Below are 22,384 nucleotides of genomic sequence, written 5' to 3'. Positions count from 1 at the left end.
TTCCTCTCTCTCTCCCTCTTTTTCCTTGGCCATCGACGACAAACGACCGGCGATGGGTGGCGAGCCCCGGCGGCGGTCAGGTGACTGCTCCCCACGGTGGCTCCCCGCAGTGGGCCCCGGTGGCCCCCCCGGTGATGGGCCGCAGCGGGCCCCGGTGGCGGGCCCTAACGACGGGCGGTGGCGGCGGGCCCCGATGGGCTCGTGTGGCCCTGCTGTGCCCTTCTCTTTCGATCCGCGACGGTGGGCCCCGACGGCCCTCCGGTGGCGGATCCGTGCGGCCCTGCAGCATCCTTCTCTTTCGATCCATGGCGGTGGCCCTCCGATGGTGGGCCCGTGCGGCACCCTTCTATTTCAGTATTTTTAATTTTTATTTTTATCTTATTATTTTTTATTTTTATCTTATTAGATTAAGATTTATTTTTAAATTCGATTCGATCATAATTTAAAAATTTTAAAATATATTATATTTCATGAAAATGTAGACCTGTCAGTTGACCAATGTAGGATATTCTACGATATCCGTATAAAATATATATTTGATTATATATTTTTGTATGGGTACCGTAAAATATATACATTAGTCAATTGATTGTCCAGTTTGGATGGTTTGGAAATTGTATTTAATTCTATAGGTAATTACATTATTCGAATAATATACGGAGGGTTCGAGAGAAATTTCGGACAGTATTTTTCTTTAGTTCTCCTCACACATTTTCAGTCGTGTGGGGAGAACTAAGGAAAAATAATGTCAAAATTTCTTTCGATCCCTTTTGCATATCATTTGATTAATGTAATTAACCTATAGAATTAATGTAATTTTTAAATGAGATAGGATCTATCTGTACCTATTTGTTGATGATATGATGCATTTATCATGTAAATCTTTTGAAACGATAAAATAATTAGTAATACTAAATATTTTGATTTTGATTTTATTATAGGTTTTTTTGAGAAAATGGCAAGTACTCGAGTTTGTGTATTATTGTATTATGATGGCATGATACAGAATGATGAAACTGGTGTACAGTACAGTCACCCTGCAAATTGGATGATTAGAGTATCTTCATCGTTATCACGTCAAGAATTATTTGACCATTTATACAGCAGTATTCCTATAGATAAAGAAAAATATGAACTAAAATTGAAATAAAAATCTTCTAATCTGTCGGGACAGTTAATGCAGAGCAATTATATCTTAGTTCCAATTGATGGCGATGAAGATGTCGAAGAAATGCTGACCTTTCCTTTGAAATATGTAGAATGTTGATTTTTAGAATTATATATTGAAAAGGAAGATGTACCGAGCTTTGGATACTATAGTCAGCTTTTAACTCAAGCGGATAATAATGTTGGGCCTTCCTCACCTTTCATAACTCCTATGGTGCAAACTGATAATGTTGAGGCCATATTTACAGAATAATATTTCTCTACTACCGGCCCTAGTTGTCTAATTATTCAGAGTCCTATGGTGACTTCTCTTGTGTCTTCTGCTATGGTGACTTCTCCTTTGCTAGAAGTAGTGCTAAGTGCGGGAGACGACACTCATATAGGGAACAATGACTGGATAGTCAGTGAAATAAATTCTGATAATCTAAGCTGAGTCAGATGAAAGCAGAGATGAAGACTATTGGACGGATGAGGACAATAGCAGTAATGATGATGATGGTGAAGATGAGAATGATGATGAAGATGTTCTGGCTAATATTAATGTGAAAGAACCTCAACCTCGTTTGCACGAACCCCCATAATTTTTTAACGATATAAATTTAGATGATGGTGGTTGTGTTAGTGCTTGTCGAAGATTGAACTCTGACTATCAATTTTGGGACTCCTCGATGACTGAATTTTTTAAAGGTTTAATGTTTGAGAGTAAAGATTATGTAAGGAGAGCTGTTGATCTTTATCACATTATGAAGCATCAGACATATAATGTAGTTCAGTCGCATTCAAAATTATGGTTCGTACGATGCACATCATCAATAATGCTCAAAATTGTAAATGGAGGCTTCGTGCTGCATTGTTGAAAAAATATGGATATTTTCAAATCACAAAATATGAGGATCCTCACACTTGTTTGTTTATGGGGTTGAGTCGAGACCACAAACATATCAGTGGAAGGATGATTGACACACCAGTCCGACATATTGTTGAGAAAGATCCCGGTATCAAAGTTGAAGCTATTGTGGCAGTCGTTAATGATCAATTTCAATATATAGTGTCATACAAGAAAGCATGGTGTGGAAAGCAGAAGGCATTGGTTGATATTTATGGAGAATGGGAGCCGTCTTATGCTAAATTATCCTATTATATGGCTGCACTTCAACATGCAAATCTCGGTACAGTTATTTCATGAAATTTTTTTCAAACTGTGAATTTCAATGTTCGAATTTTAAATTATATTTTTTGAGCTTTCAAACCATCTATCCAGAGTTTTACACACTGCCGTCCTGTAATCAGCATTGATGGCACGCACTTGTATGGAACGTTTAAAGATAAGATGTTAATTACAACAGGAATTGATGTAGAGAATGGGATATTTTCATTAGCATATGCAATTGTGGATGAGGAGACGACTGCAAGTTGGAGTTGGTTTCTTTTCCAGCTTAGAACACATATCGTCAAAGATAGAAATGGAATATTCTTAATTTTTGACAGGCATCCAGGTATATTAAATACCATCGCAGGTGAGTCTATTGGATGGAGTCCACCACGTGCCTATCATCGATACTGCTTAAGACATATCTGTAGTAATTTCAACACTCATTTTAAAAATGTGTAGCTGAAAAGAGCAGTATGGCAAGCAGGAAGCACTCATCAAGTTCGCAAGTTCAACTTTATCATGGGTAGGATCAGAACAGTGAATGAAAATGTTTGGAGTTGGTTGTCCGAGATAGAAAAGGAGAAGTGGACGTTGGCACATGATGATGGCCTGCACTATGGTGTCTTAACTACAAATTTATCGGAGGTTTTTAACAGTGTTTTACGAGGAGCTAGAAATGTGCCAATTACAGCTTGTGTTCAAATGACATTTTATCGTCTTGTGAAATACTTCAATACAAGGCATGCCCAAGCTTTGAGATATGTAGAGGAGAATCCAAATAATCTTTTTATTCCTCATGTTGCAATTAAGATTGCTGAAGATCAAGTTAAAGCTAATCAGCATCGAGTAACAGTATTCAACCTTCCAAGAGGTATATATGAAGTGCTTACGAGGAGAGCAAGCGTAGGGTTACGAGGTGGAGAAAATTCTCATACTGTTACTTTAGCTGAAAGAAAATGTTCTTGTGGAAAGTAGAGCATGTACAAATATCCATGTTCATACGTTTTAATTGTGTCAAGAAATTGTTGTACATTTTAGTGGTTTTATGGATGATGCATATACAATTACAGCATATATGAATGCTTGGAGCGGTGATTTTAATCCATTACCACATGAAGATTATTGGATGCATACACGTATATTCAAATATATTTCTGATCATCATCGTTTGAGATCCAAGCAGAAAGGTAGACCAAAGTCAACAAGACTACGAAATGAGATGGATGATAGGCAAATAAGAAGTAAGAACCATTGTAGCATTTGTAAGGAACAGGGTCATGACCACCGCCGCTATCCTAGGATACTTTAACACACTTCAACTTCAAGTAGTGAAAAAAATTAAAGGCTCCGAAGATGTATTTTCATCAGTGTTTTATATATTTCTGTGAGATGAACTGAATTTTGTATTTTAGTTGTATTGTATGACAATATTATGTTTAAAATATATTTCTCATAAAATAAATGGCTATCATATCATATTTCTTATTTTTTAATACACTTGTGATAATATCATTATTTTAGATTCATTAGCGTATTATGGCTTACGATCCGCGGTATCTCGATCCTCGAGACAGCAGTATTCTTACATTGCAGGAGCACTATCGATCACAGACTATTTTAGATGGCGTCGTAAGCATTCCAATCCTATTTATTATTTAATTTTTTTTTGAAAAATCATATATATTATCTAATTATTATATTTTATTATGAAAGTCCAGACACCTTCGTCTACAACGATCTGATGCTGACTTCTGGAGGACAGAGGACATCCCACATAGAGTGCTGGATTATTTACGATATCTTAGATTCTATAGAGTATATCGAATTGGTCATATATAGGTGGACGTTGGTTTTATTACTACTTTGTTTGAGAGATGGCGTCCAAAGACACACACATTTCATCTTCCATTTGGTGAGGCGACCATCACTTTACAGGATGTCAGCATCTTTACTGGACTACCAGTTGATGGCGATCCAGTTACCAGAGTTGATCTCATGCTTACCATTCCGAAGTGGCAGGCTTTGTGCTTACGATTGCTAGGGTTTGAGTCCGACGTACACTTTTTCGATCATTCACAACTCAGGATTGAGTGTTTGGATGATCGTTATCGATATTTTCATATTGCGGATGATGCACCAGAGGAGATGGTGCAGCAGTATATTAGAGGTCAGATGCTGCGATTGTTAGGTGGTGTCCTGTTACCCGATACTTTATCGAATAAGATGAAGTTGATATTTTTTCCATTATTAGAGGATTTAGACTTCGCTCATAGACTCAGTTGGGGCAGTGCAGTACTAGCTTGCCTGTACAGAGCTATGTGTCAGGGTTCTTATGATGATCAGAGCGAGATTGGTGGTTATCTTGTATTATTACAGGTATGTGAATTAAAATTTTTTATTTTTAATATTCAATTATATTTCAAACATTGGGTATATCATGTATGATTTTTTTAAAATTTGCAGATTTGAGTATGGGAGCATATGCCGACTATTAGTCCATTACGACGACAGTTGCTCGAGATGCCATCAGAGCAGCATGATCCTGATGTTCCATTCAGGCTGGACGGACCATTGAGATATAGATATAAAAATATTATTTTTTTTATTTGAAACTTACTATTTTAAATTCGATAAAATTTATTTAACATTAGTAGATTATAAAATAGATGGAACGTTGCATTCAACGTTCATCACGTATCGACGAGAGTGGCATGGGTTTATAGGTGCCAGTTGGATACATTAGTTGATATATATAGACGGGTAAATTCTGAATTTTTTACAAATATCATTTTACAGTATTCATAATCTATTAAAATTTTAGCTAACTAATTTTTTTTATTTTAACTCTATTAATTTTTATGAGAGCCATATACAGATGAGATATTAGCTATATTGCCGCAGATGTGTACAGTTGGACATGACATATGGACTGCTAGGGTGTCACTTATTTATTTTGATGTGGTAGAGTGGTATCTTTTCGATTGTATCCTGCGGCAGTTTGGTCAGATTCAGAGTATCCCAGAGCAGTTTGATACCAGCTAGGGACTTCATCGTATTGATCGACGAGGGAGAGCTCGTATTGACTAGCGTATTAGACATGAAGAGTACATCGATATTTGGGATGCACATCGAGATCACATTGTTCATGGTGATCTCATTTTGAGAGGTCGTTCATATACCGATGACTAAATGGCTTGATTTTTTAGTATTACAGTGCGAGTCATTGGACAGCCTCGGTATGCAGTTTTCAGATACGAGGGCGAGAGTTCTGCTGTGCGTCTTTTGGTAAGACTACAAAAATTAGTTTATGTTGTTTGTGTTATATTTTTGTTTTATATTTTACAGTATATTGACTGTTTTATTTTTATTTTGTAGACTGATTCTATGTTGGATCTTTTATTGGATGCTCGTTGTGCTTTATCTACGATTGATGAGGACGAACGGATTCGGATACTGCGTGAGATAGAGAAAACAAGTTCCGGAATATTGATGGCGATTGATGTTGATCCATATAGCTGTGCGCCTTGGTATGGAACAGTCGATGTGCCAGATATGAGATATACGCTGTCACCATATGTTCCATATATATCATCACCGCATATTCCGCAGATGTCATCACTAGATGCTGCACAGATGCCACTACCTTTTGATCCACAGATGGCAGTGCCTTCTTCTTCCTACATCCCCCAGATGACATCACCGGATATCAGTTGGCCACATGAGTATGATACTTTCTTTTCAGGCCCATCCATGTATCCAAATGAGAGGGTTGAGCGGGTCGCTCAGTCCGTAGATGATCCGACAGCATCCGTTATTCCTGAGCAGTATGACCAGTAAACCTCCTCCACTGATATAGGGGAGGAGACATCACAACAGGAGCAGGAGCAGCCGTTGAGGACCTTCCTGAGAAGGTCCAAGCGACCACGGGCACCACGACGTCCTTGTGGGACTTAATCTTTTTTAGATTTGTACTTAGTATTTTTGAAACTTTTATTGTATTATTTTTTGTACGCTTGACATTTTTATTCTATTTAATATTATTAATTATTAATTTTATTTTATATTATTTAATTTCAAGTGATCGGATATTATGTTTTGTGGATATGGTTACACATATTCTAATATATCTCAGAACATTAGGAGAGAAAAAGTTATGCTAAAAGGACTATAAAAATTATAATGTAAATAATAATAATATATCGGATAGTTTAATTATGAGATGAATCAGACCGCACTGGTACATCTCGATCTGGTACAGGCACAAACAGCTACGTATGGTGCGGTATTGAAAAAAATTTTGAATTAAAATTTTTATTTTTTAAATTTAAAATTATAATTTTTATTTTTTTCTCATTTTTTTGATATTTTTTTATGATATTTTTTATTTTTTTAACCCCCACAAATTTTTTTGGGATATTTTTTTAAAAAATAATTTTAAATGAAAAAAATAATTTGAATTTATGTTTTTTATTTGAGTTAACATTTGAATTTTTTTTTCTCATTTTTTATTTCTTTGTTTGGAATATTTTTTTAAAAAAATAATTTGAAATGAGAAAAGTAATTTGAAATAGTATTTTTTATTTTAATTAAAATTAAAAATTTTATTTTTTTTAAATTAAAAATTATAATTTTTATTTTTTTCTCAATTTTTAAATATTTTACTCTTTTATGGTATTTTTTTATTTTATATTTTTTTGACATATTTTTTTAAAAAAATTAATTTGAAATGGGGAAAGTAATTTGAAATGATGGTTTTTATTTGAATTAAAATTAAAATTTTATTTTTTTAAATTTAAAATTATAATTTTTATTTGGCTCTCATTTTTTCTTTTTTATGGTATTTTTTATTTTTTTAATTTTTTAAGATTTTTTTGAGATATTTTTTAAAAAAATAAATTTTAAATGGATAAAATAATTTAAAATTATTTTTTATTTGAATTAAAATTAAAATTTTTATTCTTTAAAATTCATTCAAAATTATAATTTTTATTTTTTCTATTTTTTTTATTTTTATAAATTTTTTAAAAAAATTAATTTGAAAAAGAGATTGTAATTTGAAATGATGATTTTTATTTGAATTAAAATTAAAATTTTTATTTTTTTAAATTTTAGAATTATAATTTTTATTTCTTAGAATTTTTAATGATATTTTTAATTTTTTTACACTAATTTTTTTCAGATATTTTTTTAAAAAGATAATTTGATATAGATATATTAATTTTAAATAATAATTTTTATTTTTATCAAAATTAAAATTTTTATTTTTTATAAATTTAATTTTTTTATTATTTTATTATTTTTTATCATTTTTTTAAAAAAAATATCAAAAAATATGGTGTTTTTAAAAATATCAAAAAATATGATGTTTTTAAAAACTTCATATTTTTTGATATTTTTTTTTATTTTTTTTTTATATAATCTATGTAAAAAATAGAAGATGATGCGGTCACCATAAAAAATTATTCAAAATGACATTTTACCGATTTGGTATCATTCTGATAAATAAATTAAAATTATTTAAATAAATAATTTTTTTTAATATTAATTAGTAAAAGAACTCGAGTTTGGAGCACGTGCTATTGCGTAATAGCTGCAGTACAAGGTCCAGTCATATCCGATCCTTCTCCAAGAGCCGTCGGATCCTCCATCCAAAACTCTCATAAGAGCAACCCTTTCCTCTCCCCGCGTGGCGGATCGAAGGTATCCCCCTAGAAACCCTAACCCTAGCGAGCTCCAGCCATGGCTATCTGCGACTTCACCTCCCGGATCGCCCCTCACCTCGACCGCCACCTCGTCTTCCCACTCCTGGAGTTCCTCCAAGAGCGCGAGCTCTACGCCGATGACGAGATCCTCAAGGCGAAAATCGAGCTCCTCAGCCAGACCAACATGGTCGACTACGCCATGGACATCCACAAGACCCTGTACCACACGGAGCAGGTTCCTCAAGGTCTCACCCCCCTCTCCCCTCCTAGGGTTCTGACTTCGTGGAGCTTCTTCTCTTTTTTTGGCATGAATTTGTGCTGGATTCGTGTTTGCAGAGATGGTTGATAGGAGAGTCGAGGTCGTCGCGAGGTTGAAGTCTCTCGAGGAGTCGGCGGCGCCGCTGATGTCTTTTCTTCAGAACGCTACTTTGGTTCAGGAGCTGAGACCGGATAAACAATACAATATCCAGATGCTCAATGATCGGTTTCAGGTATCTTCTTCTTTAATTTCCTTGTTCTTCCTTCTATTTTCGTTAGTTTATTAGAAAAGTTTTGATCAGTTTTCAAGATGCTTTCTTTTGCCAAAGTTACGCAGAATTACTATTATGTAGATATGATTAATGGATTCAGGTGGTTTCCGCAATGTTTTGTAAGCTTTTTGATTAAAAAAAGGGGAACAAAATGGAAAAAGGGAACTTGGAGAAAGATTTGTGGTGATTTTGTTATTTTGGTTTTTGGACAGATTGGTGTGGATCAGATTGAGGCTTTATATCAATATGCTAAGTTTCAGTTTGAGTGTGGGAACTACTCTCGTGCTGCTGACTACTTGTATCAATATCGTGCTTTGTGCACTAACAGTGACAGAAGTTTGAGTGCTTTGTGGGGCAAGCTAGCGGCAGAGATTCTGATGCAGAATTGGGATATTGCACTGGAGGAACTTAATCGACTCAAGGAGATCATAGATTCAAAGGTCTCATTTATAGCCCTTTATTAGTTCTGCTGTGTAGTGTGTACATGTAGTTTCATTATGGCATGCCTGTTTCTTTTATGCTATTTTTTATTTCTTTATTACTTTCTTTAACATTATTGATTTTTTGTGGGGCAGAATTTTGCTTCACCTTTAAATCAGCTGCAAAATAGGATATGGCTGATGCACTGGAGCCTTTTCATCTTCTTTAACCATGAAAACGGGAGAAACGGCATCATTGATCTTTTCTTCCAAGATAGGTTTGGTTCTCGACATCAGATTTGAATATCAAATATATGAACTATTTTGTTAGTCTTAATGAGTTGCATCATTTTGCACTTACAATTATCAGGGATAGCTTAATTTTGTTTTTGTATGTCCCACATGGCTTGGAGTCATCCCTATTGAAACATGACAGTTGGTCAGATATTGTATCTCTTATTTATGCATAACTTTGCTGAATAACATAGTATTAGTGTTGTGGAGTAACACTATACTGCCAAAGGAATAATATTTTAGATATCATTCAAAAAGTTTTCATAGAATTATTTGCACTGGAAGCCTGATTGTCTACATTCTTCTTGGCTAGATTGTTCTCTCCTGTGTGGACTTTCCACTATTCTTATTTTTCACAGCAGTTTCGGAGACAAAGTTAGCAAAAGGGAGATTTACACAAGTTATTCCAAGTTCTTAAACAGGGTGATAAGTAGAACGTGGATATACTAGACAAGAAACAATTTGATAATAATGTTGGAAGATTTCCTCATGCATCACTCTCCATGCATGAAAATGTAAAGTTGGACAGTCTCCAAATATTTGTCTTCATAAGCCTCCAGATATGTCCAATGCTGCCCTTCTTTTAATGACACATGTATTCTTTCCAAACTTCGCATTATATTTCATGCACTTCGATGTGCAACATGGTCAAACATAAAGCACATGTAAAAGCTAGGGCTCCAAGAGAGTTCAAAGGGAAGGAACATTTGCTAGATAGTGGTTCTAAAGTTCCAACCTTCTCACATCAGTAGCACTAAAAAGATAGAGCTAACTGACAATTTAGAAGCAAGTATCTTATCATCTCATCACAAGGAGTCATAAAGAACATGCAGTCCAGTCTAGTTACTTTTTTGATAAATTTGCCTTGTAATTGATCCTACTGTAAACTGTTGCCCAATGGAAGTCAGGGTACTTAAAGCCTTCTTTTTGCAACAAATAACCATTGAAACTAGAAGGGTAATGGTTTGATCCATGAGAAAAAGATGGGACTTAGTGTTCTCATCTCCCAATGTCAGCAGCAATACAATGTCTCAACATCAATACAATGTCTTCAGAACTTGAATAGGCAAGTTTGGATCAAAGGTAGTTAAGCCCATTAATGCCCCTTTTGATGTCAAAAAGAATTTCATCTAGTAAACTCTCTTGAAGCATCAATAGTCTGTTATTGTTCACTAACCGAGGCATTTGAATTAGAATCTATGATAAAGAGTTTAGGGAGCAAAGATTTTAGAATTAATTTTTGACATGAATGATATAGTTGGAAGCTAATATTAGTTGTTAATTTTCATTTTTGAAAATTCTTAAATGTTTTATTTTCAATTAATTAAAGAAGCAAAATTACTAAAGAAGTGCTTACTTTCATTCAAATTTGAATCTTAAGTAGTGAGGGGCCATTTTGTTGCTTCCAATTGAATTGCATGCAATTGGGATTGAAATTACAGAAAGGGGCCCCATTTTTTGTCTCTTGTTAAGAAGAATTGCAAATGCAATTAGAGCTATTTGGTTATTTGGTGTGAAAGGGTATACAGTTACATTCTTGAGTTGGTAAGGTTACCCTTTGAGACATAGTTTACTTGCTCTTATTTTCTATTATAATATGATATTTATCATATTATTTTATAATATAATGAAAAGGTATTATTGCTATAAAATTCTCATCCGATTATTATAATTTATAAGAATAACCACTTGAGGAGTTATATGAATATAAAATAATTTCATATTATAATAGATAGACATTATTTGTCAAATATAATAATAACCAATAAGTATTATATATTCTTTATTATATATAGTTATAATTTTATTAATGTATTGTAGTCGTTATATAATATTATAATAACATTAGTATTATCATAGTATTATAATAAAATTCTAACAATTTTAAGTAGAACATGTTTACTATTGGTAAAATATAATATAATATGATTATAATATTGAATATGTTTTCCATATTTCTCTAGATAACATTATTTTTATTTGCAAAACAGCCCTTCTGCTAGTTTTCATTGTTGGCATTAACAATGATCCCTAGTTAAGTTAACTAGGAACATGAAATGACAATCTTACCCCTGAACATTCTCAACTAGGGGTCCACTCAACCAGAAACCTTTTCTCCTTTCCCTTTTAAAGGCAAAATCATTTTCCATTTAGAATTTGCCGTATTTGTTTCTCACTGCCACTCAAGCATCAGGGCTGATGTTGCTACTGCAAATACCGAGAAGCCATCCTTGTCCATGCTAGTGTGTCCTTGAAAAAAATGGCCTATGGTTTAGTTGTGCATTAACTGGTTTCAACTTCATTGCTTGAACCCATTTTCCAGCCAATGAGTTCATCCTAATAACAAACCCCTTGTAGCTTACTACAACCTCCCAAAATTAGGACACTATGGTTGCTTCCATGGACATGCCCATGCATTGGGCCTAGTGGGTCCTCTAATCGGTTTGGGCCCCAGGACCTTCAAGTTGCCGAAGAAGAGGACATTAGGAATTTAGAGCTTGAAGTTGGCATGGAGGGTGGGTAGAGGTAGTTGGTCCATTGCCGCTTGGGATTGGTGCCAAAGCTGTGGATGAGCGGGGACTAGGCAAGGTTGGGGACTTGAGGGTCCAAAAGTTGCCAGCAAAGGTATCATGACATTGGTCCCTCGCATTGGTGAAGCAGAGGCATCGGGCCAACTCCATAATTGACCAGATATCTAATTTGTGATGCATTATTGAGGGGGCCCTCTCTACATGGAATCCCGGCACCACCACCTGCAATGCCTCCTCCGGTCCTTGGAGCTCCATGCATGCCAACTACATTGCCTTCACCTTTGCCTTTGGAGATGTTGTGCGCCCTTGCAATGAGAACAACTCCAGCACTGGCCTTGTTAGTCATTGCTCCACCATCAAATCTATTGTTGCTTTCTCTCCAGCACCACAACCATTGATGATGATGCGGCTCCTCGCCCACAGCACAAGAACAGCCGGGACACCATTGCTCCCTTCTAACCTAGCTTGGTTTGGTTGTGAGCAGATCCGAGCAAGAAGTTCGCTTGCCTTCACCTTTCACATTTTCCCTTTTTTTGTGAGGGTTAATGTCTAAGTGGATGTCCTTGATGTCTTTGGATAGATGCGTGGCATGATGCGATGTGCGGGGAAGGAATCGACCTACATTATAACAGTGATGGGAAGATTACCTAAAGACAGGAGTGTGCAAGCTATTAGTTGTTTTATAAGAGGGACTATTAAGTTATTATTAGCTGTTCTATTAGCTAATAAGGGAGGGTATTTGTCATTAAACTTTACCATAATGCCTTCCTTAACAAATCTCCAAATTTTGTTGCTAGACATTTAATCCAAGATGCTTGCTGCAAAAAGTAGTTGATATTTTCTGGGTCTATTTGTCAATAGGGATGATTGGAAGTGTTATATGCCGTGGTTTTGATATGCAACCTCTATGATATTATAATAATATTATTAAATTATTATTATAGTATAATAATATATGATAGTATAATAATATATTGTGCATAATAAAATATGTTATTATTATTATAATATAATAATACTATAGTATTATAATAATATAATACTAAATATAATTATAATAATAACGTTGTTAAAAAATAAAAATTGTATAATAGTGTAATAATTGTAATTGAAATGTTGCTATTATAATAGTATCATATTACTATTGTTGTTACAATGACATAATACTAATAATATAATTTGATAATAATATTATAATATTATCAATATTATTATATCATTATTTATAATAATATCATCATATTATAATATTATAATGTTAATTTAGTAATAAATGATATTATTATTATTATTTTAGTTGCAAGAATAGGAATGGTTGGAGTGGTAAGGGGATCCTTCCAAAGGTCTTTTTTCAGCTGCAATACCAATTACAAGTTTTGGTGCCTTTGTTGCTGTTGAATTGCAGTCTATAGTTGCAGTTGCAGGCATCCAAACACTTGTTTTGGATGCCTGCAATTCTACGGCTGCCAGCTACAACCACAGCCTAGCAATTATAAACAATCAAACAGCCCCTAAAAGCTTGCCATGCACAGTTTGATTTGAAATGGTGGAATAGCATGCTGTATGAAAATTACTTTGCTTTGTTAAGAATACATAAGAGTTACTTATGGAGTTAGCTGTCCATCAAGTTGATGATAAGTGCCTGGTTGGCTTGTTAACTTGGTGCCAATTTCCTTAAATAATTTACAAGGCACACTTGATATTTTTGAAGCCTAACTTTGATTTTGATCTCATGTATTACTTGATGTCGATTGCTTACCTTTGTTCTTTATTCAGTATCCTTGTGGGCTTTATTCAGTATCCTTGTGGGCTTTACTCCTTGTTTCTGCTAAAGTACCTTTTTGTTCTTGTAACTTGTATCCTTTAATATAGTAAGACCAGTTAATTTAACTTCAACAATATATGATCTTAATTTTTATCATTAGATTTGCTCATATTTTTTGTCTATATTTGCATCTTAGATTTTAAATAAAATATGATAAAGAAAGAAAAAAGGTGTGGGATGGCATGAAATCATGCTTGGGGACTGATAAGATGATTTATGAAATAAAAGCAGCCCGAAGCCTCTTTCTACTTAAAAGTGGAGAGGAACATAATTGTATGCTGAGCAGTGCTGCTTTCGTTTCATCTCGTCTCGTCTCTCTCTTTCTCTCTGCTCGTCTTGTCTCATCTCGTCTTCTCTCTCTCTCTCTCCCCTCTGCTTGAATTGTGCCCGAAACTTGTCTTTTATCTCATCTTGTCTCTTGCAGTGTTGGGCTCGGACTTAATTAATTATAGGTTGTGCTTGATGGAAAGAAAAGAGTTTTCCCCTATCTAAGTTAAGGGACTCTTTCAATATGATCTGCTTGATTTAAAACTAATGCAGAACTGAACCTGCTTCCGTTATATAGCTATCGTCTACCTATCTTATGTGTACATGCTGTGAAAAAAGTAAGTTGCTTTATCGTGTAATTGTCAGTAAATCAGGTTCTATTAAGATCCTCTTTAAGCTTCTCATTCATGACCAAGAATATCATAATCTAGGAATCTCAAATATGATTGGGCTTATCAACCATGACATTTGTAATTATTTAGATATGATCTTGATGGCCTTAATTTGTCTGAATGAACTTTTGAATGCATGCAGTGAAGAAAGTAATCTTTCGGACCCTTTACTGAATTATTATGTTTTGTTTAGGTACTTGAATGCTATTCAAACAAATGCACATCACCTTCTACGTTATATTGCTACTGCAGTCATTATCAACAAAAGGAGAAGAAATATGCTAAAGGAGTTGATCAAAGTTATCCAACAGGAGCAGCACTATTACAGGGATCCCATTACTGAATTCTTGGAATGCTTATATGTTAATTATGACTTTGAAAGTGCTCAGAAAAAGCTTAGGGAGTGTGAGCAAGTAAGTTACCTGATACTCCAATCAAGTTGCTGATTATCTGTATCATTGGATTCAGAATTTCTAGTATTGTATGCTTCATTTGGCATGTGTAGTTAGGAACTCAGTTTGTTCATGCTATTTCGAAAAGATTGGTAGCTTAGTTGTATGTTGAGATTGTGAAGAAATTAGCCAGTTTGACAATGTAAGTGCTCGTTCCAACTCCCTGTCATTTCTCATTCCCCCATTCTTTTTTTTGGTTTCTTTGCTATCTGGAAGTAAGCTCATTTTTAACTTGTTTTACGTTCAACGTTTTTGTTTTGCCTCTTTGGAACTATAGAAATTGTTAAGAATGCACCAATATATGTTACATAGACTTGGTGTGTGAGCAGTGCTAGGTATTTATGCATGCCTTCTTTAGTGCCAAATCCTTCTAGTTTTCAACAATTTTTTTTCTTTTGGACTTTTACCTAGTTGGCATGCCTATTACCTTGTTCCCTCATTCACCATAAATGTGCTGGGTGATATGCACCAACCAATTAGCTTCTGATATGATGATATTGCTTTTTTTTTTTTTCGGTTGATATGATTTCTTGTGATCTTATTTCCTTATGATTTTTCTAGGAGTTGTACATCCACCCTTGCAATCCGCTCCCATTTATTTTCGTACTTCATGCCTCCATAGGAGGCAGCAACCATGGTACCATAGAGGATCTGTTCATTGTAATCAGATGTTGGTGGCCCATAAACAAAAATTAGAACCTACATAGCAGCCAACAGAAGGAAAAATGATGAAAACAGCTAAAACATATATAAGAGTTGAGCCCACAGCATATATACAGTACTCATGAAACATGATTGCTGTTTAGTGGGCAACATGCATAATATCTTGATAAATGGTGTAAGACATATGTATCAACGGACTAGGGAGAATCTTTGCTATAGATTGATGCTTTCTCTGGTGTTCAAGCATCAATGTGCTTACTGAGTGATGTGATCATGCTGTCTCTAAATATTTCCTATGTGTCAAAAAAAATTCTGTTTCTTGGTATTGCTAGATTATTTTGTCATGGACTTACAATATCACTTACATGATTTCACAGACTTTCACCTCGGTGAAAACTTTGCAAAATAATTCATCTTAAGATGTGTTTTCCTTTTTTCCTTTTTTTTGGGGTGGGTGGGTGGGAAGGGGTTGGCATTTTTTTTTGGGTAAATTACAGGAACACCTCAACTTTAGCTCAATTTCACTTACACTCTTATACTTTAAAAAATGTCAAATTGGTTCTTTTAGTTATCGATATGTTCCAATGTGGTCCAATCGTCTATATTTGTTAATAAAATTTTCTAAAGTTACAAAACTACCCATCTCCTTCCTCTTCCCTCCTCTCTCCTCTCCGATTGATCCTCTCCTCCATGGCCGGCGTCCCTCTTTCTTCCTATTCGTTCCTCCTTTTCTTTCTCGTCCTCTTCTTTCTCATCCATTTCTCCTCCTCCCCTTCCTCTTTCTTCCTCCTTTCTTCTCCTCTTCTTTTTTCACCCATTCTCCTCCTCCCTTCTCCACTTTCTCCACCCATTCTCCTCCCTTTTCTCCTCTCCTTCCTTTCCATGCATTTCTCCTCATCCTTTTTCTCCAAGCCACCTAAAAACTATCCCTCTTTATGGCGGCCTCCTCCATCTTTGTCCATTTTTGCCTTCTTCATTTTCTTCCTCTCCATCCTCCTCTCCTCTCCTTCCTCCTCCTTCACCTTATTCCTTGACGGCAGCCTCTCTCTCCTCCTCCCCTTTCATCTTATTCTCTTTTTCTTCCAAACCAACCTATGAGCTCTATCCTTTGAGATGGTCCCCTCTAAATCTGTCCCTTCTCACCAGCAAAAATATCCTTCTCTCCTTCCTCACTCATTTCTCTTCCTTCACGATGGCTCCCTCAACCTTCCTTTCTTCCTGATCCATTTCACCTCCTCATTCTTCTTTTCCTCTAAACCACCTAAAAGCCATCCCCTTCACGATGGTACCTTCCACCTCCATCGCTTTTCGTCGATAATCTATTTTTTCTCTTCTTCTTACTCCCCACCCTCTTCTCCTTCTTATCCTTTTTCCTCTCCTCTAACCTATTCCTTACCCATGACCATTCTTTCCTTCTCTCCTTTCTCATTCATTTTTTTTTCTCATCTTTCTCCTCTAAGTTCATCCATGAATAAAGGGCATTTTCGCCCATTAAGAGAGAAATCTAACATCATTTATTAATAAAATAAACGGCTAGACCACATTAGAATATATCGATAACTAGAAAGATTAGTTTGACATTTTTTAAAGTACATGGGGTATAAGTGAAATTGAGCTAAAATTGAGGGGGTATTCCTGTAATTTATCTTTTTTTTTTGGGGGGGTGGGTGGAGTAGATGGTTAAGGAGGGGGAGACTCAAATATATGGTTTAGGCACAAAAGTCTGTTTCTGCTACAAAATACTAGGATGCAGGCACAGGAAATCTTTCTCCATATACATGTAGAAGCTCAGTTCTGTTTTCATACAAATAGTAACTACTGAGATAAGGTATAAGCTTGGATCTCATAGCTATTTCTAGAGCAACAGGCTTCAATGAGGATCATGCATGTAGGAAGTGAAGATCCTATTGCATACATATAGTAAATCAATGCCAAATAATCATACAAAATTTTGTTAAAAAAAGTGAACAAGCACATTTTGTTTTGTTTTTTTTTTTTTCCCTAACAAAATGATGGATGCATTGAAATGTGGCATATTTAAAGCAGAATGAGGAAACATGAGTAATGGGAGCAAGAAGATGTAGGATAATAGTTCTCAAAGGAAATATGCAACACCCCCCCCCCCCCCCCCAAAACACCAAAATCCCCCCAACGAAAAGAAAAAAAAAGCAGGGTGGGGAATAAACCTTGATTTTATACATTTCTTATTTCTGGCATATACATGTATTTCTTTTCTCATGCATGGTTTGTAACTTTAGTTTATAGAATTAGAAAAAAAAAATATAAAATTTGGAATATATTTCCATCCTGGTTGACTTTACATTTTCTTTTCCAGCTCTCTCATCCTAGTTGTATCCTCTTTTTTTTTTTTTTTTTTGGGTGCTTTGCTATATGATCTACATGCTCTTCATTTTATCCAATGCTTACAAGTATTATATGCCTCTTGTTAAGGTAATACTGAATGATCCCTTTCTTGGGAAACGCATTGAAGATGGTGACTTTACTACTGTACCTTTGAGGGATGAGTTTCTTGAAAATGCCCGCCTCTTCATCTTTGAGACTTATTGCCGTATACATCAGTGCATTGACATCAGGTTGGTTACTTTCCTAACATTGTAAGATTATGACTAGTGACTCTGAAGTTTTTCAATTTATTAGATGTGTGGACCTCTCAGATCTGGTTATCTGCAATTTATTGTATATACATGTTTGGTCAACCTTACCTTTTCATGCGTTGTCCATAATGCATACATGCGTAAGCTGCCCCATGATTGCATGAGATTTTATCATTTCAGAAGCAAATCAAGTATAACAAAATGCCTCTTAGCCCTCTATTTGGATAACCAGCATGTCAGTTAATCTGGCAAACATGGAAGATATATGATTATTAAACCTTCTATGTGTTAACTATAAAAGTTATCTTGCATCCTGAACGATACATCCAATTAGTAGGTTTTTATCTTCCAAATTCCATGAAAGGACCTGTGATGTTTGTGGCAAATGTTGAAAGAATATAAGAAGTTCAGTCTATGTGCATCACTGAAACAATAATCAGTTATTGGTGCAGCTAGCTTTACGAACAGTGACAATTATTTGGCTTTTTGATGGGACCGTTTTTTGTCCAAGGTGTCTTTTTTAGTCCGAATACTTCTTGGTATTTGAATTTTGGTAATTTTTGCTGATGGCATAACAATTTGTCTAGATTATATAACTTCTTTAGACCATACATCTTAGAGTATAGAACATCCTAATGTTCCAGCTTTGGGGCCACTATTAACTCTATTGGGAGAGAATGTCCTTACTATTTGGCTCGTTCATTTTAACTCTGGATTTGACCCATGATTATACGTAGGGCTGTGATTACCTCATGAAATTACATTCGTCAAGACGACTGGGCTATATTGTATTTCTAGGGCCTCTGAGCATCCCAGGTCAATAACTTACAACCAAAGGAGAAAAAAATTTATTGGGGTTTTAAAATGTAGTTCAATAGCATCGTTTTAGGCCAACCTAGAGCAAAAATCTCTCATCATTTCATTTTGAGATATTGAAGCTGTTTGTACTCCCCCCCCCCCACCCCAACCCAAAAAAAAAAGGGGAGAGAGAGAGAATTAACATAAAGAGAGGAACTGTAGGGAAGGAATGAAATAAAATTGAGGTTGTTAGAAACATGATACATAGATTTCAAATATATGTTAAGATCTTTGAACATATTTCTATTAATTTGATTTCTAAAAGAGCAAGGAGGGTTCCATTCTTTTTGTATATTTACTACCGTTTTTCCTATTCAGCTTGATGAATCATTGCTTTTATCAAGTTATAATAATCAATTTGGTGATCTACAGACGACGTTTAAGAAAATATTTCAAAACTGTAATCAATTAAGATGTAAAATAAATGTAGAATGGGATCATTTATGCTGTTTAATTGTACTGTAGTAGAGTCCATTTCCTGTAAACAAACTTCTTGCCCATCAAATAATAAATGGGTCTACAAATCTCAACTTTTCTGGTTCATATTTACAGACATATAGGTGATAATTCTCCTATTTAGAACAAAGTATTTCTGGTGTCTTCACACTAATCAGTATTTGTTTGCCATTACTAAAGTAGTAAATGGCTTGTAGTTTTCTCCCTGTTCAATGGTTTTCTTGCTATATGTCCCTTGTTTAGAATAACCGTTGTTTTTTCCCCATATATAATGCTATAGCTGTAATTCTTTTGTTTCGACAAGCTGATGTTTGAAATTAATTGCTGATACTTAAATCGATACCTGGTAACAGCATGCTTGCTGAAAAGTTGAACATGAGTTATGATGAGGCAGAGCTGTGGATAATGAATCTCGTTCGAAACTCAAAGCTCGAGGCTAAGATTAATTCTGCATCAGGGACAGTTATCATGGGAACCAGTTATCTGAATGTGTAAGTTTTCACCTGCATGTCTAAAATTTACTGGATTTCTATTTGTACCCTTGCAGAATGTTATGCAGACATTGATCCCCATCCCAGTCACAATTTTGATGATGAATATGAGTTATTCATCAGTCTGCTAACTTGCTTGAGATCTACTTGGTAGTCCTGATTAAGATTTGATAGTTTTGGTACTGTGCTTATATAATCAGTTTTTTCCGAAAAAACTGACTGTTGAAATTATTCATATGACTTTTCTTCTTTGGTGTTACTTTTTCTCCTTTCACCAGATATGAACAGATCATTGAAAACATGAAGAACCTTAATATGCGGACATATGTTTTGGCAAAGAACATTTTAGAACCTGCACAAGCTGCTCGGTAGAAGAATCTTACCACATATAGGAGAAAGACCCAGGCAGTTTCTGGCGCGGCATTCAGATTGGAATTCAAAATTTTGTGATTTTGTTGAAGAGCTAAAGCTTTCTATTTCACAAGAAGATTTTCGACCTTGTTGGGGCATTTCGGTATATTGAGATTGTATCTGTGCCCGCATGGCTTAATGTTCTTTTTTTTTTTTTTTTTTTCCCATCCAAATTGTATGGGCATCAATTTTGATCAATTAACTAAAACATGTACTTAATCATTTCTAGTCCCTCCTTTCATTATTCCTGAAGTAGATGTTTGAACAGGAGGTGGCAGATAAAATAGCAGAAGTCATCATATTGATTAAAATGGATGCGGGAAGAATTGTGTTTATTTAACAAGCGATTGTGGTGTGCGAGTGGAAAGCATAAGCATATCTGAACGTGGCTGTTGTTATGGGTCCGTAAAAAATTATCTTGCTTCTCTCACCATGCAGCTGCAGCCGTAAGACTTCGTAGGGACATGTTGGAATAGCCTGGCTCTCAACATTATGTCGCACTGTTTGCAGGGGTTGATCAACATTTCAGCAGCCGAATATTTTCTATAATTGACCCTGTTATCCTGTCTGATGGCCGGTCAGGGAATTGGCGTGGACAGAAAGGGAAAACCTTACTGAAGTCCTACTACAAGATGATGAAAATGATATTCTGAGGTCTAAGAAAGAAGCTGCAAATTTCTTAGCCGGAGCAGGGACTTACAACCACAACATATTTGGAACCATCACGAGTTATCAGGGTTAATTATGCTTGATCAATTGCAGCTCATCAGACAAGACAGCTGTAAAAACTGACTATAGTTGCTGCTTTTGTATTGAGTGCTCGGGACAGGGCAGTGTGACGCATCTTTGGAATTAGATGGAACTAGCAATACCGAACCAGTATGTGGTACAGTACTGAATCATTCTGATGCTCGATACAATAAATTTTACAGTACTATTTATCGATAACTGATGATCGATGCAATAAATTTTGTAGAACTAAATTTTGTAGAACTATGTATCAATAATGTACTATGTATTGATAATGTAATAGAATGATACTAATATAGGATTTGATATCAAAATGATGAACCATAGGTTAAACTCTAGTCACTCTCTTCATGCGCGGACGTGCGCAGCAAGCTATATACCAGCAGTAACTGCTGGTGTTTGTTGCATAATTCAATGAATTTTCCTGGGAACATAATTAACAGCTGAAGATGGTTCTTGTAAAAGGCTGTGCAGAAGAAATCATGAGGAATAGTTCCAAAGGAGGAAATTCATCCCTTGAGCCTTTTTTTTTTTGATGAAAAATCCCTTGAGCCATTTATAAGACGTAGAAAGCCAAACCATAGATGACTCAAAACCCTCCAAAAGTTCTGACTAGCGCCTATCAACGATTGCACTTTGTTTACTAATCATAGAGATGTCATTGGATTTGGATATCAGAAATCAAATCCCACATACTCTAGTTATAAGAGAAAAAAAAGGGAATTGCATTTGAAAAATATTTTTATATTACAATTGTCTTACCAAGCCAGACCAAACTTAACTCCAAGTGATTGCAGAATCAACACAAACTTAACTTCAAATGACCCGCCTATAGCAATCTCTTACCAGCAAGAAGGAGCAACACTCTCTATTACTAGCAAGCGCAAGCAGCGTAGCCTATTCCTAAGCTTGGGGACTAGCCGTTTAAGCTCAGGATTCGGCAGAAAGATGAGGGTCTGTTCACTCATACAAGATGGCGCTTTGAACCTCCCTATTCCTACATCGGCAGATCTTATGCTTCTGCTAAATGAAATGTCATCCTCCAAAAACGGATTTCTTAAGGCGATGATCTTGTGCTGGACCCCTTCTCTCAGCGAATAGGTTTATTTTTCCTGTTCTTGCTCGCCTCAGACATAAGTCGTCTTACGAAACGAATTCGGCTGGAGATAGGCATTCGAGAAACATTCCTAAAAAAAAAAAAGGCACTTGAACATAGGATTGACGTATTTTTTATCGAAGGAGAATGTTCAAAATCCAGCACATTCATGACCCTACAAATCCTAACATGAAAAACCCATAAACTATAATTACCATATCTTTTTCACTTATCTGGATTGGCAAACACAACAAAGCTAGCAAAAGAAGTTATGTGCCATAACAATTTTTGTGCAGCAGAAATACTTTTGAG

The 22,384-nt window shown here is 35.3% G+C and overlaps 1 protein-coding gene across 1 annotated transcript; it reads left to right on the top strand.

Moving 5' to 3' along the window:
- Positions 1-7,961: 7,961 nt before the first annotated feature.
- Positions 7,962-20,448, top strand: LOC105045584 (eukaryotic translation initiation factor 3 subunit E). The gene is made up of 8 exons (XM_010923932.4): positions 7,962-8,267; positions 8,359-8,513; positions 8,765-8,992; positions 9,128-9,249; positions 14,474-14,693; positions 17,847-17,989; positions 19,678-19,815; positions 20,094-20,448. Exons 1-8 carry the CDS (start codon positions 8,060-8,062, stop codon positions 20,185-20,187), a joined length of 1,308 nt encoding a protein of 435 aa, XP_010922234.1. The 5' UTR covers positions 7,962-8,059; the 3' UTR covers positions 20,188-20,448.
- Positions 20,449-22,384: the final 1,936 nt, after the last annotated feature.

The sequence above is a fragment of the Elaeis guineensis genome, chromosome 5 (genome assembly GCF_000442705.2).
Source record: "Elaeis guineensis isolate ETL-2024a chromosome 5, EG11, whole genome shotgun sequence".
In the NCBI taxonomy this organism is placed as follows: domain Eukaryota; kingdom Viridiplantae; phylum Streptophyta; class Magnoliopsida; order Arecales; family Arecaceae; genus Elaeis; species Elaeis guineensis.
Note: the sequence above shows the minus strand (reverse complement) of the source record. Positions and strands in the feature narration are given on the sequence as shown.

Bases quoted from the DNA above. Each gene is read 5' to 3' on its own strand.
- LOC105045584 (XM_010923932.4), top strand. From the start codon at position 8,060: ATGGCTATCTGCGACTTCACCTCCCGGATCGCCCCTCACCTCGACCGC. The intron at 8,268-8,358 runs GTCTCACCCCCC...TCGTGTTTGCAG, and splicing joins CACGGAGCAGGTTCCTCAAG to AGATGGTTGATAGGAGAGTC. The intron at 14,694-17,846 runs GTAAGTTACCTG...CCTCTTGTTAAG, and splicing joins AGCTTAGGGAGTGTGAGCAA to GTAATACTGAATGATCCCTT.